The sequence below is a fragment of the Seriola aureovittata genome, chromosome 1, assembly GCF_021018895.1.
Source record: "Seriola aureovittata isolate HTS-2021-v1 ecotype China chromosome 1, ASM2101889v1, whole genome shotgun sequence".
Taxonomy (NCBI): domain Eukaryota; kingdom Metazoa; phylum Chordata; class Actinopteri; order Carangiformes; family Carangidae; genus Seriola; species Seriola aureovittata.
In genome coordinates this window covers 17,925,122-17,951,997 of record NC_079364.1, presented here as the reverse complement: position 1 = coordinate 17,951,997, position 26,876 = coordinate 17,925,122, and the positions used below count along the sequence as shown (strand labels likewise).

Here is a 26,876-nt window from a genome sequence, read left to right as displayed (position 1 = left end):
GCTCCTGCAGGGAGGGCCTCCTCAGTGGGTGGGGTTTGTGGTGTGTGCATGTGTGTCTTTCGCGCTCTGTGTGTATGAGATGTGGGTGGAGGGGAGATTGCAGCCTGTGAAGAAGGGAGGCCAGGGGGAGCAGGGAGCAAGTTGGTCCCTTGGACCTTCAGATCTCTGCCACAGGAAGGGGTTTTACAGCAAAGACAGTCAGACTGGGACGGCCATGGCCTAGTCTGGGCGCTGCTACCTCCAGGAGCCAATGAAAATCTGCCTGTCCTTTCCTCAGTCCATCTGTCTGTCTGCCTGTCCATCTGCACCCTGAATTAGTGTCTCTGTCTTTTTGACTGTGTGTTTGCCTTTACGAGCCGAGAGGATGCCAGGAGAAGAGAAGAGGGGAGACACACTGCTCCTCCCTCTCTCTTCTTTTCAGCAAATCAGTCATTGAAATATGTAACATGTCAGTTAGCTAACCCACTGCCTCCTAATTTCTCCTGCTGTGTTTGTTAAAGTATTACTCAAGAGCTCAGGAGGAGACGGAAAGATAGCAGTGAAAGAGAACTGTTAAAGGCCAGGCACAGTGTGTTGCATGGCTGCTGTGTGTGGGCGTAGTTGGTTTTCAGAAAACCCTTGTACTACCTTTCAGCGGGGGATTGTGTGAACATACACTTGCTCAATAATTTAGCCACTGCAAAGAGTGGTTCTGATTAAATAATGAAGGAGCTTGGCACTGATGATCAAGACCGTGTGTGCGGAGCGTGTATGTAAGTGTGTGTGCGTGTTTTTTTCTGCCGGGGACCAGTTTTATCCATCCACAGGCTTGCCTGCTCGTGGACGTCACCCCAGCCCATAATAACCACAATCAGGGCCGAGCTCAACACATCCTCGTGACAAGAAAAGTGCTAAAAAATCATTTCAGGGCTAACAGTACAAATCTCAGAACTCCTACGTGTCCGTACACACTCACTAGGAGCATCAAGATGTAATCAACATGAACAATCAGGGGAGTGAGAAACACCTCATTTTCCTTAAGTGTTTATTATTTCTGGCTCGAAAATAAATCATGATTGAAGATAAAAAGGCCCGTTGACAGCTCAGATTGATGCATCTCATGTACAATTCAGGCCTGTGTCATACTCTGGCCGTGTGCCTCTGCTGTCACTCAGCCTTTGCTGTATAGCTCCCATTGTAGCTGCTCAAAACACAAATCTTCACAAGTAGCACAAAAAAGCTCTCAGACGGAGGAGAACTTGTCACGGGTTTTAGTGACCTCTCTGGCTTCGTCTCTGTTCACACTCCCAAACTGTGTTCATGTTGCTCATGGTTCAGGTGCAGGGCAGCGTTTCCATGCCAGTATAGGGTGAAGGGTCAAAGGCTATTAAAACCTGTTGCCGTCTCTGGGTTGTATATGGTAATGGATGGCTGTAGACCACATGGCCAGTGGCTTTAGAGGTTGCAGCTTGACCTTTGAACTCTATTACCCTAAAGGGTCACGGCAGGAGGCCACAGGTAGTCACCAGAGCAAGACCTCTGACCTCAGATCAGCACGGAGCAAGGGTCAAAGGTAATGCTTATTGGATGATGCCTAAAAATGTAACATTCATGATCAAGTTAATTGCCCTTCATGATGACTGATCCCAATTCAGATCCAAGATCTTCACAAGAGTGTCTCCTGTCTCTTTCCCATCCTTTCCTTTCTGCTAATGACCTGACTCTACTCTCATTTCTTGCATGTGATCTTAAATCCACACAAACAAACCCAGTGAAACAGTTTCTTCTGTTACACCACAAAAAAACAAAAAACAAAAAAAACAAACTCACACATTGGGAACACAAACATACCCTTAAATTCAAAATCACTGCTGGTCTGTTGACAAACCTTGTGTGTTGTGTGTATGAGAGGAGGGTTTGTGAGGTGGGGGTGGAGTAATGCAGTGAAGCTGTTTTTCCTATAATGCAGGCAATCCTTCATGTCTTATCTGAGGCTGCTAATGTCTGGGGCCAGTGGAGGCTGGAGTTTGCGATTCATGGCCTAGACCTTGGCTTTGTGAGAGCAGACATCAATAACCTCTCCCTGCAGCACCACCAGCATCCATATGGCTCCTGGATGTTTCTGGCTTCTGTGTGTGTGTGCGTGTGTGCGTGTGTGCGTGTGTGCGTGTGTGTGTGTGTGTGTGTGTGTGTGTGTGTGTGTGTGTGTGTGTGTGTGTGTGTGTGTGTGTGTGTGTGTGTGTGTGTGTGTGTGTGTGTGTGTGTGTGCGCGTGTGTGCGCATGCGTGCGTGTGTGAAAGAGAGATTGTACTAAGATCAGAGGGTCAAGTAAGCTTGGTGACAATGATTCAATAAGGAGGAAAGGGGGTGGGGGGGTGGGTTGGGAATAAATGACACACAGCAATGATCTTTAACCCTGAGCTGCTCTGACTCAACACCTTTGCACTGATGTGACATTAATGACCACAACCTGGGTCTTCCTCTCATACACAACCTGATCCTGAGTAAAACAAATGGTTGAATTGCAGAATAGTGGCAAGACAAAACATTAATCTGTTTTTGTGCATCACACTATTAAATTATCTCATGACTCGCACTTTAGTTTAATGGATTTCTAAAAAGGTTTATTCTGGCTACGAGTGCAGAGGGTAACATCGATGGTGAAGAATAAGGCTTGTTTCGTAGGTGAAAGGAACCTACAAAAGCTAACCTGAGCTGCTGTGAACGTCCTCGCAAACACGATAACTCTACTCGTCCTGCGGCTGTTACTCTAGAAAAGCCATAATTAATTCTCTTTGCAGCACTGCTTTTGTCTGAAGCAATTATACAGTAAGACAGTTATCTCAAAATGATCTCATATTATGACAGTTATTAACCCTCTAAACTAAATGTGGTCAATCGATACAACATAAGCATTCTTGAATTATTTTTGAAGAATATATTGATAATGCAGTGGTTAAAATTACTGTTATATGAATAATAAGCAGACGAGAAGTGCTGACTGTAGAATGTCAGATGCATCCTGCTTGAAAATCAAATAGAGACAATATTGTATTGTGGAGCCTATACAGGATACATATTGCTTAGTGGTCTCATAGCTAATATACCATGCTGTGTATATGTGGATCTACTGAAGTTCCAGACAAACAAACACACATGCCCAAAGAAAGAAGACGCAGTGATGTCCAGGCTCAGCTGGTGGACTGGTACTCTACAAACAGAATTTGTCACAGCGAGTAGTTCATTATTGATTCTGTTCAGTTCTGACAATCAAACATGTGCCCAACTAGAACCGTAACAAAAACCCAACACCTTGTATTTTGTGCGCGTGCATGTCCATGTCCAAACCGAGTATAAATGAACAGGTCGAGCTCAGAGAGAAAGCAGGAAGAATTCCAGCGTGACACCTGGTAAATACAGTGAGAGTGTTTCAGTCGGGTTTGGATTGTAAAGGAATATAACAAAGGGAGAGAAGAAGATAGAGTTAGGAAGCATAAAATAAGATGGATTAAAAAGAAGTGAAAATCGACGAGGGATGAGATTTTGGATCCGTAGCAAATGATTGTTTATAAAGAATATTCTTGGTCCCCCAGCTTGGTTTCTCTGCTGTCTGTGATCCAGCATTGAGTTGATATGTTACATATTCTTGTTTGTTGTTGCCTGCATTTCCTATTTCTTTTGAGAACACAAATGGCAAAATAAAATGTGATTTTTAAAAGTGGGATGATAAAAACATTACAAATTGCAGGACAGATTTGGGGATGAAAACATAAAATATGTGACATTAGCAATTCTTTTTTTTATTGAACAGAAATATGAGGATAAATGCAGGGGATATGGAGCTGGCTGTTTGAAGCTCAGATAGCTTGCTGTGTGAAATGCTTCTCTTTCCACCGTCTGAAAGGTTGACCTTGGCTTAAATTCAATAAGAAAATATCGAAAAATCCATGCAATCTACACTCCTCTAAAGTCTAATTAAAAATAAAGTGGCCGTCATAATTACTTTAAGGTATTTAATTTATCGTGTTAATATGACGTGTGGTGCTTGCTTAGATGGTCCAAGGACAATTTTTAATGCCACTTTAATTGGTTATTTGACCAGTAACGGGCAGAAAAAAATTTGTAAAAACATCCTCCCAGAGTGGTTTATCAAGTGCTCCAATGTTTTCACAAACAAATAGCTTCTTTTACCGGCAGTGGACAAAGCAACTCAACATCCGCCTCACTCTCTCTCAACACTCTAGTCGCCACCATCTTCTGATTTAAAAAAAAAAAAAACATCTGGTTCTCTTAACCTGGTGGATGATTCAGCGTACAGTCGATATGCTTAAACTTGTGCGCTACGTGTGAGTTTGCTTGGTGTTTTTTGTTGAGAAATTTATAAAAGCTGTAGAGAGTCAACATTAGGGAGCAGCAAACCAAAGCAGTGAGCTGAATCTAAAAAAAAAATCTAGAGTGGAGTTTTGATTCTGTGTGTGATCAGCAGCAGTAGTAACCCTTTCTTATTACAGTGAGCTGTTTGATTTAGTGTTAGTAAAAGCTTTACTCTCTAAAAAATAACACAGTAGCATTTCCCTTTATCACTAAAGTAATGCCTTTATTAAAATATTGTACAGGATTGTAAGATTGAAAACAAATGAGTTATTGAATCTGAATTTGGTTGAGAAACATTGTTGTATCACGTTTCTCAGATGGTTGATAAAAACTAAGATTAGCCTTTCTCCTCTGATAATAAGGTGACATTTTACTCAGCACAGTGTCTTGATAAAACCCTTGTTGCTTTTGCTGTCCTACAGCTACAGTACATCTGTTTTCCCCCTGGCCTTTCTTTAACACCCCCCCACTCCCGTGCTTCTTTCTGTAATTGGCTGTCATCAACTTAAAGCTTGCACTCATTCACTTTTTATGTGAATGTTATTGACTGGATGAACCCACCACTGAGAGACAACTTGCGCTTTGTGAGCCAGCAGGGAGGTAGAACCAGAGCACACCTCTACTTACTGTATTAGCCTATAGCAGGGCTTCTTCCCTCACAGAGTGAGATGGTTACAATTTTGCACATGCAGCGCAGATGAGTACCCAGAGTATATTTAACTGTTTTTTTTTCTAACTGATCCAATCGTAGAAACCAATATCTCTCTGTGCTGCTAGCAAATTCAGTATTGAGTGACTGCAGGTGTCTAACATTTTTCAGAATAAAATTTCAGTTACTCAAAGTGTAGGACCTCGTGGGTTCACCTTCATTCATACACTCAGTCAGGGATTCATTCACTTAGATTTTGCTTATCTGCCTCTAGAGGCTGGTAGGCAGCATGACAATAAACCTCATCTCCTCTTTGCAGTGTTGTTGAACAAACCACAATTTATGTGAGAACAGAGAAAAACTCATTTTTTAAAATTGTGTTATATTTTTTAAAATATTGTTTATTGGGGAGACATAGATGGTTCAAGTGTCAAGTTGATTATTTTATTTATTTATTTATTTATTATCTTATTGACTCTTTAATGTTTATGTCTTAGTCTGGCACTAACCAGAAAAAAAGTGAATTATCCTTCTGTTCCTTTCACCCTCTTCTAACATTGCTTCTTCCTACTCTCTATGCAGTTATTCATGTGTGAGAGAAACAAAGAGAAGGAGTTGTCTCAGTTGAGCAATACTCAACCCCCTGCCCCATTAATTAGCTCAGTAAATGCTGTTGAGATTACAGCAGGGGAAGTGAAGCATGGAAGTCAGTGAGGGATAAAGAAAGTGAATGGAAGAAGCAGAAGGTTGAGAGAGAGAGAGAGAGAGAGAGAGAGTAAAAATCTGAGGACATATCCAGGTTCACAGTAATCAACAGTAGTGAAAATGCATATATATATATATGTTTAAAAACATTCCTAGGACATAGCCCAGCATATACCTTCTGATTAGAGGGTTTGTGCAGAGAGCAGTGAGAGGAAGAAACGGATGAGAAGGGAGAGGAAGGAAGAAAAATAGGAGTCCAGAAAATTGAGAGTAGTGCATATAAAACAGAAACGTTGTGTTTCTTTACTGTCTCTGTCTTTTCTTCTCCCCTTCTCTCCTGTCTAATTATTTTTCTCTCTCTCTCTTTCTCCATTCTTTCTGGGTATCTTCATGTTATTCTCTCTGCTGCCTGCAGTTGTGCCACCCACTTATTAGACACATTGAAGGAAGAGACTAGACTTAAGTATATGAAACTGGCTGGTGTAAAAATCAACACTGTGAATATGAATGAATACATGTTATATGAATATTATTTTCATATCAAGTAATAAGCGTAGAAATCATTGGGGAGTTTTGTAACTCTGTGTTTTCCGCATTTAAAAAGCTGCATTAAAGCTAAGTGACACAATTTTCTGAGTTTTCAAAGTCCATTGTTCTAGCTGAGGGAAATGAACGATGAATGTAAGTGGTCATCGTAAACTTGTTATTGAAAGTTTCCTTTCTTAGAATATACTTATGTGTTAATATCTTCTGAAAGCACCAACAGGAATCGCTAAAATGTTGTCACTCCACACCATCAACATCATGGTATATAGTCACAAATATCATGTTTGACATATGTGCATACATCTGACAAGGGCTTAGTGTTTGCACAGGGCATGTATCGCCCCTGTTTCCTCTCTCACCTCCACTCCACTGAGCTACTTGCATCCCTCTCTCCACTACCTGCCATTATGTGTAGCTGAGGTGGCTCTAATGGCCCGTGGCTCTCCTTTCCTCCACCTCTTCCCTTTCATTTTCTCATAACAAGCCCCCTGCCCTCTCTCACTGGAGCTCAGACAAGATTATCCCTCTGTTATTCCACCTTCCGCTCCGTCCCTCACTTCCTGGCGGTGCTCCGGCATGACCCCACAGCGGCTGGAAATGGGTATTTGCAACAGTCATTTCTCTCTTTTGCCCTCTCTCTTGCTCCATGCCACTCTCGCACACTATTTCTCTCGCCCCTCCCTGCGAGCGCACACGCTTAGAACAGGTCATTTCAAGCACCTTGAGTGTGCTAAGGCAATTACTCTCCCTTCTGGTCACCTCCAGCGCCCCTTCCATCACTCCCTGCTCAACTTTGAGTGGGCTCCTCCTCTATTATCCCCATTCTTAACCCAGTGGGAGTCACCACTCACACCACGACTCACATCTCTACTACTGTTGGTGTGCGACTATCAGCCTCAGAATCGTCTTTTTGCTGCTGGTCTGCAGTCGTTTTATCAGCACATCAAGGTGCCATACTGTTGGTTATCTGTCGCAGCAGAGGAGACAGGAAGATGGAGGCCGGGACCGGGGAACGTATTGCCTAAGTGTATGTTCATCTCAGTCTGGCTCGTTGAATGAGAGGAGCCATCCGTCATCCGTCTCCACGCTCTGTTTGTTTCCCCTTCATTACAGTCCCTCTCCGCTCTGCTCCTCATCATAAGCCCGACATGAACAGACAGCGGCGTGTGAGTCTATGAGTGTATTTGTGTGTGTGTGTGTGTGTCTGATTTATGGCGAGTATGGTCTTAAGCAAGAGCCAGTAATAAATTCAGTGACATCACAGCAAGAGGGGAAATCGAAGTGTTGCAGCACTTACTTACAACCCCTTCATCGTACTACTCTGTGCGGTAGTTATTATCACACACACACACACACACATACACAAACACACACACACACACACACACACACACACACAACACACACACACACACACACACACACACAGAGACACTATTGTGCAGGTCTAATTGAGGGTGTGATCGTTAAGAGTGCTGTAAATCCTGCTGCAGTGGTCACTGGTAAAAGTGCCTGTCTCACTATGACAGATTTGGCTGGTTTGTTTACTTTGACAGGAAATCAATCGTACACACACACACACACACACACACACACACACACACACACACACACACACACACACACATATGCACACACATGAGTATAGCTTATGCTCTATCCATACAAACAAATATCATCTAAATCACACAGCTTCCGCTCACTGTTGGACCATATTTGAGATGATGTTACTGGGTACTATTAGGACAGCAGACACACACACACACACACACACACACTCTCACACACACACAAACACACACACACACACACACACACACACACACACACACACACACACACAGATCAGGTCTGACAAAAGAGACCGATCTTGCCAATGCGGTCAGCGAGATTGATGAAGCTAATTTTGCAATAACAATGTCCTGAAACAGAGGACTCTCTGTTTCATCATATTCTACCTCTCCCTAAAGTCTTTGGAAAACTTTGCTCATCATCTGTATCTAATAGGAGAGGTGTCTGCTAGGAGACACATGCTGTTTCCATCCAACTGTCAAGCAGGATTTACACACACTTTGGAGATACTGCCAGAAAGGTGAAATAAATACATTTCCATCTTGCGGGCTGAAGTATTAATCAGTCCCTGGAAGAAAATATAGTAAAAACTGATGAATATATGATAAGTTGTTGTTTTGACTAATGTCAGGTGAGGTGAACACGTCAGTAATCTAAAGAACATGAGAAGGTTCACTATAGTACTGAAGCGACTGCGTTTACAAAACAACAGTCATTTCCACACTATAGTTTTGAAGCTTTTCTCCTTTATCATTGTGAACTACATTTGGAAGGTTTTGACTGTAGGAAATTTTTAATTCTCTTTTACATATCCTTGACTAAAATAATTAAATGATTATTTGAGAAGGCAGTCGAAATCTATAGAACAATGATGGATAGTGAAAAGAATTGTTTATTACAATCCTTGGTGTTTAATATTGGATGGATATTTTACCGACAGCATCGCAGAATGCAACAGGCCTCTGATGTGGAGTTGAATTGATCTGCAAAGTCTATTTCACGGTGTATTCTGTATGCGCTTGTTTATCACCCTTTATTATCGATTTCTTATATTTTGTAATGACACATGACTTGATTATTAGCTCCTCAAGTGACAAAACACTAAGTTATATAGTGTGAACAGTGAATTCGGAAAGACAAAGACTCAAGGAAGCAGCCCACCTCCCCTCTCTTACTAAAATGCTTCTCCCCTTCCTCTGTCTGTTCCCACGGTGACCAAGCTCAGTAGCACCATGGTTACGGCAGGACCCTTTGAAGCCATCTCAACCCCCCCACCTCCACCCCTAGCCCTTCTGTATTTTTTTTCCCCTTACTCTGGTTGCCCTCCCTTGATCCTTTGCTCCCCCCTCTCCTTCCATCTTTTAGTAAAGGAGAGAGTTGTTTTGACCTCAGCCATAAATGATGTTGACACCTTAACAAGCTGCACAACCACAGACAACGCAATCTCACACTTGCTCAGTGGGTAATGTAAACCCGCAGTTCAGCGTTATCTCAGTTCTCACACACGTAGCACAAAAGCGCACATTGTCAGTGCTCATGCTGCCAACTGCTGAACGTAGTGTGTGTGTGGCATGAGGTCAGCTTAGGCCATTTAAGGCTCAAAGAACCATGTTGAGTCCAATTTAGACTTTATTCCATTTTGTTCTCGGAGTCTCTTTGGAGCGGTTTACCAAGGTTCATCTCTTTTTTGTGTCATACATAAATGCTCCACATAGAGCATTTCTCCACAGTGAGTGCCGAGATTTATACGGCTGCTGGACAGATTAATCTGTGGAAAAAGACAGAGAGGAGAGAGAGAGAGAGAGAGAGGAGGGATTCTTGGAGGGCCTTTCCTCTTCATGCTGGTGGAGGACCAAACAGCTCTCTGCTCTCTGCAGGATGAATAGCTGTGATGTCAGGTGATTGCCTCTCTGTTTTCAGCTAGTTGCCATTTTTTCCCTACTGTGATTTTCAACAGTGAAAACATCCTTAAATAACCGTAGCTGTGACAATAGGTTTGTTCAAAAACAAAAACAAAACTATTCTCAGATGTTGTGTGTACGCCTTTGCATGCTCACGTGTGCATGTGTGTCTGCATGTGTGTGTCTGGGTGTATACTGTGCCATGTTTGGCACCCATGCAATACTTTTAATAGTGCAGTTCCCATATTAAAACAATGCTAAGAGAAAATGGCAATGGGACAAGTAGGGGAGGACAAGAAAGAAAGAGGAATTAGGGAGGCAGAGAAGTGGTCAGATTATAACAGCGATGTGATGGCAGGATTATAGAGAGAAAGCCAACCATTTTCAGCCTTAGATGGAGCAAATAACAGGGGACAGATAAGGTGTGGAGAGGGAAGAGAAGAAAAGTCAGAAGAAAAAGGAGGAAAAAGAGGACAGCACAAGAAGGAGGTACATCTTTTGGTCATTATTATTGCAAACATAAATGAGCTGTATTTAGATCAAGTGGTTTGTGCTTTGGGTCAGGGAACAAACGGTGTCCCAGCTTCTTTATCAAACTGCCCGTGCCTTGCCCTCCCTCATCCACCCTACTGTACCCCTACTACTCTGACTTGCCCTTGTTCTCAACCCAATTCCTGTATTTCAAACACTGGAGCATCACACAGAGGTGCCACCGTCTAAATAGCTTTAACGCTAACAGCACCAGTATGAGACAGTAATTTGCTTTTATCTTTGTAGCAGCAGAAAAGACAGAGAGAGAGCAGAGCCACACAGAGAGAGAGAGAGAGAGAGAGAGAGAGAGAGAGAGAGAGAGACACAAGGAGAGTATGATGCATTTAAAATCTAACCACAGATAACTCCACCCAAACAGCCCCTTGTGCGTGTGTGTGTGTTTGCGGACGTGTTGTTTGCGTATATGCGCGTGCGTGTGTGTTTGAATGTATAAAGGAGCATCCTTCTGCTTTGGCAGAGGATCACAGAGTGTTAATTCAGTTGTTATCCTTGTTTGAAAATGGAGTTGGCTGCAGTGTTTGTATGAGCTGTAGCTGCCCATATGCGTGTGTGTGTGCACGGGTGTTTGGCACCAGACTGGAGGGTTGCTGTGGGTCCACGCTGGCGTAGTTGGGGCTGGAATGTGATTGGTGGGGACATCGGGCCAGAGGCCGCCCAGGCTAGCGACTGCCACTTGGTAGAGTGCCCCAACTAAACACAGGCCAAATCTGCAGAGAATTCACCCTTCTTCTTTCTGTGTGCTGCTGTTAATGCTGTCATATCGCTCACATTTTGGCAGCTCTTTTTCATGTGTTTCCTGGAAAGAAAGAAAAAAAAAAACACAATCTCCATATATGCCTCTTCTCATACAGTTTTCTTCTCAACCTCCTATATGATTAGGCTCGTCACTATAATCATAATTAGCAGTTATCAGAGGCAGTGTTTTCGTTCTCGCCAAGGAGAGGCCTACCACTTAAGCACTGTAATGTAAAATGTGCCACCACACAGAAGCAGTTAGAAACTATTTGATTCTCCTCTTAATTAGATGTTTACTTTTTACCTTGAAGTGCCCTCATAAACCGGCAGCCTGTTATTTACGTTCGTTATCCAACACGGGGGCGTTAACAGCGTCACTCTTCACCAGGGAAAAAAAACCAACAAAATCTGTGTGTTATTCAGCTTTGAATGGAAGGAGGGAGAGGCAGAAGGACAGAGGAGAAACAGAGGAGGAGTGGAAACAAAGAGGGACAGTGAGAGAAGTGACAAAAAGGAGAGGGAGAGATGATTAATCCAATCAAACCTCTTAGTGTATCATCAATAGGCATTGTTCTAAGATGGCTGCCTCTCCCCAGCTCAGGCTGTGGGCTGCGGCTAGGCTAACACACAAGCTAATCCCAGAATAATATGGAGACGAGGGCAATGCTGAGGACGGGGGCTGTGCCAGCAGATTAGTACTAGCAAAGGATTCACTCACACAAACACACACACACACACACACACACACACACACACACACTGGGCATGGGATAGAGAGGCAGACAAAGATTGAGTGAGGTGCCTATTGGACTGTATGGCTTATAGTTTTATCCCGTGTGAATGTGTGTTGCTTCTATCGCTGTGGAGTGTGGCAGAGCTGAACTGAATTGCTGAGGATTCACCGACTAGCAGCCTCAAGCTGGAGAGGTCATGTGTGTATATTTGTCCGTGTTCCCTGATGCATGTGTGTGAGAGTTTAGTCATTCATACATGTCATTAAACCAAGGGCTCATGAACAAAAGTAGTTTTAAAAAAGTAGCGTGTGTTGTCTCCAACTGCATAAAGTTGTTGGAAAATGACATGTTTAAGTCATGTTGCCATTAACACGCTATTTTCAAACAACTATAACATGCACAGGAGTGACAGCTTGTGTTTGTTTAACACATATTAAGAGCACAACATTCCCTCTGCCTTATTTTTCTATCCCCTTCCCTCAACATTTCCCTTTTTATTCTGCCTCCCGTGTTATCTAGCTCAATCTGTCCCCCTGTCGATCTCTTCCCTGCCCCCCTCCCTCCTCCCTGTAGCATTTTCTGAGATGACAGGAGGGTGTTTTTCCTTTGTTGGGGAGCTGCTCGCACATTCTCTCCTCTGTTGACAGGTAAAAGGCATGAAAGATACTAAAAGACTGAGCATGATGGAATCCTCTGGGGAGGAAGGAGGGTGGAGGAGGAGAGGCAGAGGGAAGGGGGGGACTGATAGCAAAGTAGGAGAGTAGGAGGGGGGGCAAAAGGAAACTGAAAGATAGAGTGCTAAAGATTCGCTAAAGGTAAAGTATTTAGTGAGAGAGAAGGAAGGATTGAGTCACGGGGGGGTGAGGAGGGGAAGTGGAGGAGGGTTTGACAGTCTGTGACCTCGAGTAAGTCTCTTCGACTGTGTGCTGATGCGTGAAACCTGAGCACACGCAGTATTAGCACGCCTCACTTACTGAACACAGCAGAGGCCTGACACAGGGCAAGGCAGCCTCCTTACACATACACACACACACACACACACACACAGGTTTCCAACATACATGCATTACAGGCACAGAGAGAGCCACATCGAAGGATGCACTTACCCACAGTTACAATACTCACACACACAAAGCTGCAGCCTTGTTGTAGGATAGTGTGTTAAATCCAGAAGCGTAATGGTGAGTGGAGGGTCAGCCCGGGCCCTCCAACAGGCCCCGAGGTGCTCGTGCTCCGCTGCCCCTTCAGCTGCTCTCTGCTGCCTGTGTACGTGTTCAACTTTTGTGTTTTCTTGGCGCCCGGCCAGTCCAGCCTGTGTTTGTGGCCTCGTACAGTTGTGTGATTCACAACATGCCTAAGGCAAGTTGAACCATCATCCAGCTCTCTCTCTCTCTCTCTCTCTCTCTCTCTCTCTCTCTCTCTCTCTCTCTCACTGTTTCTCTCTTTCTTTTCTTTCCTCCTCCCTGTGTGTAAGTTAATGGGTTAACCATCTCTGTCCAATAAGCAGGGATAATTGAGACAAACAAGCCAATGAGGAAATGTCACAGGAGAGCACAAGTCAAGTGAAAAACACACTGCCGGCAGCTCTTTGTGTGCGCTTGGAGTGTGTGTGTGGACGCAGCCTTGTGTGTTTGCATGGACGCAATTAAATATTAAATCAAGTACGTTGGATTGTGTGGGCTGTTCTTATTTGTGCACATGTGAATATACATGAACATGTGAATGTGCATACTGTGTGTGTGTGTTCCTCTGTGTGTGTGTGTGTGTGTGTGTGTGATCCCACCCTGTCAGCTTGTTGTCAGCTTCTTTGTGGCGTGTTGCTGTAAAGCAGGATTCTCCTGCTGCGTCTGCTCTCTAGGTTCCCTCAGCTGCGTTTGCATACCGTACACCTGCCCTTGGGCTATTGCACACACCCACATACGCCCCGTGTATGCACACACACACACGCACACGCACACATACACACGCACCACACAGAGGAACACGCAACACACATGTGCACATATATTTGTTAATCAAATGAGCAGCACTTTTAAAGATTCCCTCCCTCCCTCTCTGGTTCACTACTTCATCTGTGGTTCTCTGCACTTCTGTCTAATAACAACGGGACTCGCTGAGAGGCAGCAGATCTGATGTGTTTGATATGGAGACAGATGAAGGGTTGGAAGATGCAGGTAAGAGAGCTGAGTGACTATAAAAAGCCTCATCAGAGCAGAGACGTGTGGCGCGATGCATTCCCTCGGCTGAGAACAAGGACGCTTCTGTTGTCTGTGCTAGAAAGCAGGTGTGCCACAAGGCATTGTGGGAGGGATATGATATGATTGCACATCAGTTTGTCAGCTCTGGCCAACCCCCCCCCCCATAACTGGTTCCCTTGAGTGTGTGTGTGTGTGTGTGTGTGTGTGTGTGTGTGTGTGTGTGTGTGTGTGAGTGTTGACCACAATAAGGGCTAGCAACCATTTAAAAGGGAAATCCATTTTAAATCAGGAGTGACAGCATTCTGGTGAAAATGAAGGGTGCAAGCTTGATTTGTGAATATTAAAGTGTGACTCTCAAGGCAGAAAATGCTGAGAGGCTCCTGAAGATTCCATCAAGAGATTTTTGCAGTGTTCATAGGCCTATCCACGCTGCACAAATCATCCATTTTAATGAGTAACTTCATCTAGAATCAGATATAAGTGTTAATTTTTTATTTTTTTTCTCAGAGTAAGAGCAAAAAATCTGTCAATTGAGTGTGATCATTTAGTTTGTTTCCGATTCAGATCAATTCAGTTCTTCAGTAAGGTGCCATCTTTTTAGCGGCTTGTGTTGATTAGAGTAGTTTAAACTGAAAATGTCAGCTCAAGTGGAGCATGGAACCAGTGCTGACTATATTACTGTCATATCTGCATCAAGGACGTAACCATAGTTAGACCACATCGCATACAGAACTGACAGGTTTATGTGTAGACACTGGCTATGGTGATGCAAACGCTTCTCTGGCCTCTAAAATAGAGTGAAACTAACTCTCTGTCTACAGCTCCTTCCTAATACGTTTTTATCTGGCCTAGCAGCAGTAGCCTTGTAGCTCGCTACAGTGTTAATGCAAATTTAGTTCTGCTGAGCAGAAATCAAACCAGATGTGCTGTGTGTAAAAGTCAGTCATTGCTGCCTTTGGCTCAGGGAGCTCGTATTATCCTACACTCTGACAAGAATTTCTCCAGACCTCTGTGGTCCTCACTGGAAGTGTTAGGTTACTCATGGAGATATCTACTTTGTTTTGCCAAAATAAATTATCAAAATAGACTCTCTTTTGCAGTGTTGCCAGCAGGGTCTCCGGCACATGAATCTGTTAACTGGAGACTTAAGTGTTTATCTTCACTGTCTTTTATAAACTGAGTTAGGCAGGATTAACAACACTAAAGCCTCATCAGTTGTTGGACAGTGGCCTGAGATTATAAAACAACCCTTCTTTCTTTTTAACCTCAGTACTTTTTCTTCTTTCTCTTTCTGGTTTGTGATTTCCTTGTCATGTCAGGTTATTTATCTGTTTATCTGCCAGCTGTGTGTAATCTAAGGAAAAACATGAATCTGTTTAAGGATTTTTTTTTAATTTTTGTATTTCACATTCTTCCTCAGTTCAAAAAATATACTGCTTTTGTCTAGTGTTCATGAACTGTCTGTTGTTTGGCTGCTCATGTTTGATTTCAAGGGCGAGCTGGTTCGTCTTTCGGTGAAGGGAGAGACAGACACTTTATGCATGTGCATGTATACACCTTCACTGTCACACCAAGGTGTGACTGCACCAGGTGACAGGGCCAGCGCCAGAGATGAGTGAGTCTGAATCGTTGAGGGGTTTGTGTGACAGGTGTGTGACATGCTTTAAATGACCGTGTGACCCTGTGGGCCAGTTTGTTGTAGAGAACAAATAGGTGTGTGAATCAAACGTAACCATATTTACGGTATGTGACGATAAGTGTATTTCGAGAGCAGGTGGTTTGCACCCAGTGACTGAGCGAACAATCATCCTCATCTTTGAATTACAGGCAGGTTCCTAAAAAGCTCTTTTGAGGTAACGACCCAAAAAGCTCATCCAGCAGCCGGGTTATTGTTGCTGCTGTTTCTCCCTCCTCTCAGCAGACTAAAAAAATGTGAGCTATAGTGGTAAACAGTGTCAGTCATTCCTCATCTTCAGAGACAAGATACAAGTATCAATGACATCTGCTGTTTTTTTATTACATGCATTTCCAAAATGAATATATATATATATTCAAAGTGCAGATGGGTGACAAATTAAAAAGACGTAAATTTTCTTAGTAAGATTTTGGGACACAAAGATTCTCTGAAACTCCACTGGACACTATTCTTTATGAGGATATTTCCTCATTTGTTGATTTTATGATGGTGCTGGAGAGCCCTGTTTAATTGGATTGAGATCTAATTAATGCAAAGGCTATAGTGCATGGTTCACATATTTTTGTCATCTGGATTCTTTATGTTTCTCCACCCTTCTATTCAGGATTTTCTATGTCAAAATCATTTCCGTCAGAGATAAAACATGTTTGCTCATAGCTTTTTTTGTTTACTCTTTTTTCATGTGAACCATCCTCCTCGTCCTCCTCCTCCTCCTCCTCCTCATGGCCACTGCACACCTCACCTCTGATCCTGACCCCTCACTTCACAGGTAAGTGCCTAAACTCATGTACACACATACACACACACACACACACACTTGCACATTGCTCAGTTTGTATCTGTGATCTGAAGTCATTGTGTGATGCTGGTGAAGTTCATAGCGAGGCCAAACTCCTGGATAATGTTGCTAAGAAACAGGAAAGTGTGAAAGTGCACAACTGACCTTGGTTGATGTCCTGTTGACACTGAGGTGAGGATCTGTGATTACACTCTAAACACAATGAATATCTCTTGGAAGAGCAGAATGTAATATCTTTCAGAATGTCGCTTCTTTATATCAGAGCTTTTTTGTTCAGTACTGTGTGTGTGTGTGTGTGTGTGTGTGTTTGTGTTTGTGTGTGTGTGTGTGTGTGTGTGTGTGTGTGTGTGTGTGTGTGTGTGGCTATGTGCATGTGTGTGCGCATACATTTGCCTGCATGCATGCGTGTGTGGTGCTCAGCTGGCCTGGCAAGAGTTGTGTAATTGCAGGGTTATTGCTGCTGAGCCTGATGGGTAATGACACATTTGCAAATTAATTCTCAGTGCTAGGCTGTGATTAGCATACGGAGAGAAGCATCTCACACACACGCACACGTGCTCACACACACTTTGCAGGCTTCTAATCACCAACGAGAGGTCAGGTTAAATGGGTGTGTGTAATGGTGGAGTGGGTGCGGGTCTCTGCAAATAGGGGTTAGTGAAGGGTGACGAGATATTATTTCTCGTCAGACTTGATATGTGGTGACTCGCTTCAGTCCAGCCGATTTTTTTTTTTTTTTTTTTTTTTAAATCAAACTCTCAACTGTTAAAAAAAAAAAACGTACAGAAACCCCCTCCTTTATTTTCTTTACTGCTGGCTGAGGCCTGAGGTCATATAAAAGGGTTGGTCTCTGTGTGCTCGCATGATAAATACTCATACTGGAATTTTTGTTTTTGGAAGTGCACATCCACTATCATGTTGTTGGCTCTGTCTTTTCTCCCTGAAAATCCCGCACCTGCTCTAAAGAACTGACCTGTTATTGCAATCATATGAGAGTGCAGCATATTATAGGAGTCCATAATGCCTGTGTGTGTGTGTGTGTGTGTGTGTGTGTGTGTGTGTGTGTGTGTGTGTGTGTGTGTGTGTGTGTGTGTGTGTGTGTGTGTGTGTGTGTGTGTGTGTGTGTGTGTGTGTGTGCGCGTGTGCACCTCCAGAGGCTGTGTGTGGTTGGGCAAGATTATAGCGATGCCTTATCTTTGCTTTCCCTGCTGTAGAAGAAGACAGACCATATTTCAGTCCCTTCCAACACACACACACATACACACACACACACACACACACACACACACACACATAACAATTGAGAGAGTGATTATTTTTTGCAAGGGGGTGAGGGTGGGTTATAAGGAAGTAATTACATAGTAGGTTGACAGGAAGTGGGCATGGCAGGTTTGTGAGAGAGGGAGATCACTCTTGCTTTCTCTAGCTCTCTCTCTCTCTCTCTCCCTCCCATCACTTGCCTTCATCTTTTTCCTTTTCCTTTTTTCTAACACCCCCTTTTCACTTGTTTTGTTCTTCTCCTCTCCCCTTCCCTTCTCCTCTCCCTCTTCCTGTTACTTCTTGATCACAGTGTTTTCAGTCACACATGCTGCCTTGGTCCCGAGGGAGCTTTTATAGCCTTTCAGTGTGTGTGTGTGTGTGTGTGTGTGTGTGTGTGTGTGTGTGTGTGGGTTCCTTCTTCTGCAGTGCACTTGTCAAAATATAACTCATTACACTACCTTAAATAACAGAAGACAATTGCTATTCTCTAGCATTTCCTGTCCCTTAATGAGCAGCAAAAATAAAAAAAAACCGAACGGATGATTCTTCCCTGTTACACTTTTTCCTGTTACGCTCATAGTTTCATTTTAAGGCAGTAACCTGTGACATTTCCGTCTAAATGTCTTCTACCCTCTGACTCACCATCCAATACGAAACAATAGAGACTATATTTGCTGTACAAGAAGGTTTCTTACTTCTGTGTTAGTAAAAACCCTCTGATGCACAGAAACTGATGTGTTTTGCGTGGGCAACAGCAGTGTGTGTGGAATAAGACGAAATTACTTAGAATAAGCAGATAAATAACTCACAGATGTGCACCTTCATTATAACGAAACAGTATAGTTTGCTGAATGACTTAATCGTTTTAATAACGCAATGCTAAAGCACTGCAAAGGGTCAAGGTCAAGGATCTAGGGTATAACCCGTAACACTTTGAACAAAGCTGCTACAGTAGCTGGGAGCCAGGAAGCAAAGTCAAAGATGTATTTGCGGTAATAAATGTGTTAATATGGACTCTTCTGTTTGTTGTGCTCTCTTTGGAACATTAACATACCCTTTATTGAATTTTTGAGTAAACACCTGGCTGCACCTGGACTGTAGTGTAGTTCACCTTCATCTTCATCTTGTCCACCTTCCGGAAATTGGATGCTATATTTTTAGTTCTCTGTCTGTCTCTGTCTGTCAGCGTGTCATCAGACTTGGTGGTGTAGCACCTCAGGGGGACACGTCACCTCTCAACCTGTCTCACAAGGTGCAAGACACTTCAACACCTACCTCACACACACACACACACACACACACACACACCTGCGCTAAACAGCACTGAAGCACGCACATGCCTTCCATTGTATTGTTTGCACACATTCAGCACTGTGCGCAATATAGAATGAATGGTGTGTAAATGTGAACACTTCGCACAATGTCACTTATCTGTCCTTATAGCTTGCACACCTACACATTGTTGACACATTGTAGCCCACTTGTCTTAATTAAACATTTACCAATTTCCTGTCTTTGTATTAATAAAAAAGGGCTTTGTTCTCAGAATAACTCTCCCGCCCCCTCCTCCCTGCCTCCCTCCATATCTCAATCTATGGACTAACCCTCCACTTCCACACTCGCTCTCTCTCCCTCTTGTCTGTCTCGCCGTCTTCCTTCAATCATTAGACCCTATTAGCGATTATTTGCCCTGTCTGCCTGTGAGCATGCCTTTCACACTCCCACTCATCCTCGTTGTGCTTGTGTGTTGTAGAGTTTTCTTTCCTGTCCTCCGAGTCTTTCTGAGGGCTGCGGACCTCCTCAGACTGCCCCCCCCCTTCCTCACTAAACTCCTGCCAACCCCCCTCCCCCCACCCCCACCTCCCACTTTCTTTCTCCCCCACTGTGAGATTCATAGAATGGGGTTCAAGAGCCCTGAGGTTAAACTGTCCCTCTAGACTATTTCCCCATCACCCCCCCCCCCCCCCCATCCCTCCTCTCCCCGCTGGCTGCTTCCCTACAGATAGTTAACTCCTCACCCCTACTGCCACCATCTCCGACAGGTTTGTGTGCAGAGCAGACTACGAGATAACACAGCAAGTTTGTGCGTTTATTCATGTACAGTGTGTGTGTGTGTGTGTGTGTGTGTGTGTGTGTGTGTGTGTGTGTGTGATGAAAAGAGAGAGAGAGAGAGAGAGAGAGAGAAGGGGGGAAAGTCTGCTGTCGGCGCAGCATGGTGAGCAGTCTGTGCGCTAGGCTGCACAAGCCAAGTTTCCTAGACGGACACACAAATGCACCCACACACTCGCAGACAGAGACGAGGACTCTCATTTTCAGAGACGGGAATGGAGGCGGGGGATCTTTTATATTTTCCTCTTCCAAACACGTAGCTGTTCTATTGTGAGCTGCCCTTGAAGACCCACCGCACTCTCCCTGCACTCTCTATTGGTTGATGCTTTCCTACTGTCTGATACGGTGTGAACAGATGCTCCCTTGATAGTCGTTGGCCTCTCGCTGTCACAGGGGCTGTCCAATCAGCTGTCACCCTGACTCCAAATTGAACTGTGACCACTCTCCTCCTCGGGTGAAGCATCAGCAGTGGCCGGTATTTCCCTCTCATCTGTACCATGTACCCTGGCCTCTCCTATCTCTTTTTTCTAACACTACCCCCCCCCCCACACACACACACACACACACGCACGCGCGCACACACACTTTCTTGCTATCTGGCTGTGTTGTTGCCTGGAGGGAGTTCATTCTGCCCTCCTTCTCTCCTCCTCTCCTCCACCTCCTTCTCTACGTATCGGCAGTGAAAGAGAGGGAGAGGGAAAAAAAGGGAGGGTGAGAAAATGAGAGAGCGAGAAAGAGAGAGAGTGAGAGAGAGAGAGAGTGAGAGTGGCAGCAGTATAGTGGAGGAAGCAGAGCCGACTCTCCTCTGATCATCTTTCTTGGATAGAGGGATAAAAGACAAGTCCCGGGAATCAGTCGTTGCTCTCGTCTGCAGGATTTACCCCGCCTGTATTTTATCCTCCGTCCTGCCTCTTTTCACCTCTTCATGGCACTGGACCGCTAGCTTTCACCTCTTTCTCCGGCTGTCCCGACTCTCTGGGTGTGCGTTTGTGTGTGTGCGTTTAAGAAAGAGCTGACCCTTTGCCCAGGGGATCTGGAGCAAGAGCGAGGGGGTCGAGAGCGGGGGCGTGCTCAGGGGTTGACCCCTTGCACCGCTCTGTCTGTGTGTATCTGTGTGACTGTCTGTGTCATTGTGTACGTGTATGTGTACGTGTGTGTGCGTGCGTGTGTGTGTGTGTATGTGCATGTGTGTGTCCTAGCTGGCTGGGCGGTCCCAGCCTCACGCTTGGTTAGCGAGGACCAGAGAGCGGGGATGACAGGCTGAGTCCCAGCCCAGCCTCCCCACACACAGAGCCTTGTTTCTGGGTGGCTGCGAGGGCACAGCCCCTCTCTAGCGCAGTCATCCAGGACAGGACGGCTGCCTGCGCGTTTCAAACAAGTTGCTCTCTCTTCATGACACTTAAACAGTAACCATGTTTGGACTAAAAGCACCACTTTACTACTTGCCAGGTAAGCCAATGGCAATTGTGTGTGATGTGGAATTGTACATCTTTGTGTGTTTTTACACATATATGCTCGCAAATCCCTTTTGTACATGCACAGCGGTATAGACAGCGTGTATACATGTGCATTTGTGTTTGTGTGTTCTGGGGAAGTGCAGAGGAGGTTTGAGGTTAGCTCTGGAGTGCATCTAAGGAGACGCTTGTCTTTGTGCTGCTGGTCCTGAGGTTGAAATCTGAGATCCAAGACTGGTAATGCTGTGTGACAGCAGCTCTCACTCAGGTTTGCGAAGCCCTCAGCCCTTTATCAGCGTGGAAGTCAGCAGGTAAACAGGGCTCTAAGTGGAAGCCCGTGTTTTATTCAACACAACCACGCGTTAACTAGAGGAGAAAAGCAAATGTATGGCTCTGTATGTGTGATCTGTCTATGTGTGTACCCGTGTGTCTTTGTGTCTGTGCCGGTGACTCTGCGCGCTTTCATGCACATATGCTTGTTTGTGGTTTCGTTTGTGTGTGTGTGTGTGTGTGTGTGTGCGTGTGTGTGTGTGTGTGTGCGTGTGTGAAAAAGAGTGAGTACTAGGGCGGCGTGAGGTTACCGCCGGTCGGCGCTTAAGTGCGTCTCACGGCTCACTGGGCACTGATTGTGGAGAGGACAGCCAAGAGAGGGCAGTGAGAGAGGGAGAGAGAATGACGGATAGGGGTAGTATGGGTGAATGAAAGAGAGAGGAACTTAAAAAATACAATATTTCTCTCTCTGTGCCTCGATATTGGGTTCATTCTACCATAGGCTCTTCTTTTTTTATTTGCACGTGTATATATAAATGTTTTCCCTGCTCCATGGTTGTTAAACATGCACAAGGTAGACTTACACACCTGCAAAATAGACAAAAAAAATATGCACTTTGCTGTGTATAGTGTATGAGCATGTATGCATATTGCTGTTCACATAGTTCAAGTTTATCATCTATATCTGTACCAAGGTGCTCGTCCTCCGGCTAATGTGTGTTTTCATCTTTGTATGACTCTTGTCACTCTACAACAGAAGTGGGTACACTTCACTGACACTTACCAGAGCTAAATTATTTATGTGCTTTAGTCAGCAGGCAGAGTGTGCAGTTAGACCATAACCGACACCGCTTTAGTTTGGCCCCACACATTTCACTCAGCAACCCCACGCCCATTCTAATAGACCCCTTTACCTGCCAGCTGCCCAGTCAGCCAACCTCCCTGTTAACAGGTTTTTTTTTTCTTTGGCACATTGTCGCACATTACCCAAACAACACTGTCCTCCTTCATTATTATTTAATATTAAATAGGGATATTGTGCCTTTCTTTCTTTCTTTCTTTTGTTTGTTTGTTTGTTTGTTTCTGCTTTTTCTACATGTTTTGACTGTGCAGTATACTGTTTTTTTTATGTTTCATGCACATTATTACAGTGCAGGTGTCCTGGAAACCCAAATCATCCCAAGACTAACAGTTGTAGATTAGTAGTAGGTAGAGGCCTGCTTTCAAAGGTTATTATCACAGAGGCCGGCCTTATGTTTTTGACATTCAAGTGAAGTGAATAACTAATCCAACAGAAACAAAATTACACAGATCCTGGATCATGCCAACAATGATTTCTGTAAGGGTACAGTACATGAGTTGTCCAATGAAAAAACAGATATTAGTTTTCTCAACCACACCACATGTCACCACGTGTATAGGACTATGAGTATTAGGTGTCGTTAGGTCCACTAAGCAGCAAATCTGTGTGTAATCTCTTCAGCTTGTGGCTAGTTATCACCACAAACCAAGTAAGCATATCAAAACAGTTGACGTCATTTGCGATCATTTCTACTTTAGACAAGGAATTTGAAACAGCTTTTCATCCGTTGTACTTTTTTTTTTTTGATCGTGTGTCAGCCAGTCTTCACCATCTCCTCTGTGTCTTGCTATAGCCTTCCTCTCTTGTTCAGAAGGAGGGTTCGGAAATGGAGATCTGCTGTTAAAGGCCACAGAATGCCTGCTGTGTGAGAAAAAAAGACAAAATGAAACACAGACACGCGTTCTGTGTGTGTGTGTGTGTGTGTGTGTGTGTGTGTGTGTGTGTGTGTTTGAAAGGAGGGTCTTACAAAGTGAGGACTCACTGCATCACTTTTCTACATGTGTCACAGTCTCTGACCAGAGAGTATTCTTCAAGCTCAAGGTGATGTACAGTTTGATCAAACAGACCGATGCAAAAAGCAACACGAACAAGGACAAAGAGGGGCTGATACAAACAGGAAATTAGAGAGGAAAAGGAAAGATGAGGACATACAAAATCCGGGGAGAGATAAGAAAAGATGGGAATTCAGTTGCAAGCAAGCGCCTCCTCACCTTCCCCTCTGTCTCCTCCAGGCCTCCTCTCTCTGACTCTCCTTCATCTTCATCCTCATCCTTCTCCTTCTCATCCTCTTCCTCAGGGAACCTGTGACCCTTTCCTCCCTCCCCATTACTGTGCGAGTCTTGTGTGTGTGTCTGTGTGTTTGTCTGTGTGTGTGTGTGTGTGTGTGTGTGTGTGTGTGTGTGTGTGTGTGTGTGTGTGTGTGTGTGTGTGCTGCCCCATGAGGCTCCTGACCCTTCCCCACAAACCAAGTTCACAGCAGGAGAGCCACACAGATTAGAGACACAGTGAGAGGGTCTCGGTTGTGACAGTGGCCAAAGCTGGAGAGGTTGGTGTGAGTGTATATCCATCTCTCTTTCTCTCTCTCTCTCTCCGTCTTTTATTTTTGTGTCTATGTATGTGTGTGTGTGTTTTGTGTGTGTGTGTGTGTGTGTGTGTGTGTGTTTGTGTGTGTGTGTGCGCGCGCGCGTGTGTGCCCAGCGCTGTTGGTTGCTTCTTCTCCCCCCCACCAACCCCCCTTTCATTCAGACTCTCAATGAGCCCCTGCCTGGCTTCCCGTCTTAACCGCCGTTGCCTTGGAGACCATGTCAGACACATGCTCATTCTCCATGATTATTTGACAACAAAAAAGGTTGGGTTAGATAAAGAGGAATACGTTGGGGGTTGGGGGTTGGGGGATGTGTGGGGTGATGGTAAGAGAGAACAGAAAGAAATGGATTAAGAGAGACTGACAGTGAGGGAAGTAGAGATGAAGGTGGGCAGAAGAAGCACTTGAACTTGGGCATTTAGAGCTCGGGAGCAACTACTTCAAAATGGAGGATGGCTCATGGTCAGTCCTTCCCCTGCTTTTGTTTTTATTCCTCTTGCTATCTGTATCTCCATCCTTCCTACACCAGTGCTTCCTCCTTGTATTTATCCCATTTCATTTCAGAGAGATCAAACCTTGTTTAAACCTCTTATACACCCCCTGTGTGCATGTGTTAAGTTTGTGTTGCCTGTGTGCGTAATGCCTTTCTGGTACAGTATGTGTGTGTTTGTATACATGTGGGGTTGTATCTGTGCTTGTGTGTGTTAAAGCTGACTGCTGTGCTCAGATCGACGGGATTGCTTTCTGCTGTTCTGTGTTGTTTTCCCCCGAAACTGTCTGCGCTTATAGCCTGAGGGTAAGGAAGGGAGGAAGAAGAGAGAAAACTAGATGGACAAACGGAGAAGCAGAGAACAAGAAAAGTAAAACAGGCAACAAACAAAAAAAGAAAAAAAAACCTTGAAGTGATAGTGAAACTGCAAAGCACAAAGGCTCGCAGGAAAAAGGGGAAGTGAGGTTAAAGAGCAAGAGGGGCCGGAGTTTTGTTATGACAGGCCACAGACTGACGAGGTTTTGGTGTTGAGAGCAAATCTTGCTAAACAAAAGTTCATAACAGAACTCAGACACTGAGGACCACTGGGTATTGCTCACCAGTGTTTCCCTTTGCTCAAAATCTGTCAGACAACCACTTTGTAATCCTGTCCATTGCAGGACTGGACAGAAAATAGACTGGAAAAAAAATGGAAACCAAATGTCTTAACTGACATTTACCTCAGTGTGTCCTCTTTGTCTCTCTTCAAGATTAACACGTAAACAAATCTGGAACTAAACAAGTCTGATCGTCGTGGTCTTCTCTCTTCACATCTCCCTGGCTCTCTCTGAAAATCAATTCCTTGAGAACACAGCGACGTGGACAAAAAGCCTTTCTCCTCAAACACACACACATACACACAAGGATGATCAATATGTGCGCGAGCCATGCTGGTGTTGAGCCCTGGATCAGACTGCAGACTAATCATTGGTGATTACTGAGTGCTCCTTTAGGAAAAAGGCTGGAGAAGAGTGGTGTGTGTTGAGAGCATCTTGGGATAAACGTGCATATTGTGCATCTGCTTGCGTGTTTGCAGAATGATCGCACCCTGGTAACCTTAGCCAAGAGAGAGCGCTCATTGATAAAAACCAGCAGAGAAGTCCATACTGTGTTAGGAGATTATCTGTGCAGTAGTGTAATCATTACATCCAATTAACTACAATATCTTTCCTTCTCTCCATTCTTAGCTGAGGCGATCTACTCCGATCAATTCCTACAAATCTCCCTGTTGGGTCCACTACTCTCTTTATGCTAGCATCTACTCAAGTGTCACCTGCCTCTGTGTCTTTCTCCTCCTCCCTCTGTGCTTTTATCCCTTAGTTCACTCTATCATGGTATCCATTTATCTATTTTACTCCCCCTCCGCTCCTCGGTCCTTCCATCCCTCCATCCCTCTCACTCCATGTGCTCTGACAGCTCTGTCATTAGATGGCAGTAGCGGCAGTAAAGCAGTCACAATGATGGACTACTAGATCCCTCACCCGTTCCCTCTCCCGCTCTCTCTCTCCCTCGCTCTGCCCTCCCCATAAAAGCTCTGACCCGTTCTTGGTGTGGCATCTGTTCCGCGCCAGTCCGCAGGTGGCACTGCCCCGGTCATGGCTGTAACGGTCGGCGATGGAGCGTCTCACCGGCTGCCCCGTTAACCTCCTCGTAAACCCGGGGCTGTTAAACCCTGACCCTGAACACCTGTGGCCCTCCGCTCCTCTCTGGATGCAAGCCACCACCACCAGCAACAGTGTCGGGGGAGTTCCAGAAATACACACATATTTTGTATGGCTGTACTTGTGAGAACTCCATATAATAAATGCACAACCTCAGCCACATCATTATTCGAACTGCATTACCTCAATGAATAGTTCAACATTTTCCTCCGCCTCTAGACTTTAGACCCAGGGACACAAAACATGTCCCAAAACAAGCTCTGTACTTGAAGGAATTATTTGACATATAGTTTGGCAGAAATGTGCTCACGTTCAAGTCTGTATAAATGTGCCCCTAAAGATCATCGACGTATTACTTCTTGTTTTTTGTAGTTCATGGCTGAATAGTTAAATGCGGAACTTTTCCTTTAACTAACACACAGATATGAGTGGGATATCAATCTTCTCATTTCATCCCCAAAAGAAAGCCTAATGACTGTATTTCCCAAAATGTTGAACTAGTCCTTTAAATAAAGTCACATTGGAAGACCTTTTCAGTTTATTATCACTGTCAGGACATTTGGCTCTCCTGCACTGAAAGACAGGAACTCACACACACACACAAACAAAAAACCACTTCACACGCTGATAGACTATTCCAACAGACATTCAGTGTGCTAACAGGTGCAGGAGGGGGACAGGGTGGGGAGGGGGGGTCGGGGGTAAT

The 26,876-nt window shown here is 44.5% G+C and overlaps 1 protein-coding gene across 2 annotated transcripts in view; it reads left to right on the top strand.

Annotated features, from left to right (window-relative positions):
• gse1b (Gse1 coiled-coil protein b) overlaps positions 1-26,876 on the top strand; it is a 169,554-nt gene that overhangs the window by 83,832 nt on the left and 58,846 nt on the right. Inside the window, exon 1 of one of the 2 annotated variants that reach the window (XM_056372182.1) lies at positions 20,571-21,258. The exons of the other annotated variant lie outside the window; for it this stretch is intronic. Within the exon in view, the coding sequence (XP_056228157.1) occupies positions 21,222-21,258 (37 nt within the window). The 5' untranslated portion in view covers positions 20,571-21,221. Of the gene's footprint in view, positions 1-20,570; positions 21,259-26,876 lie in introns of those variants that run through there. 2 annotated transcript variants of the gene reach the window in all.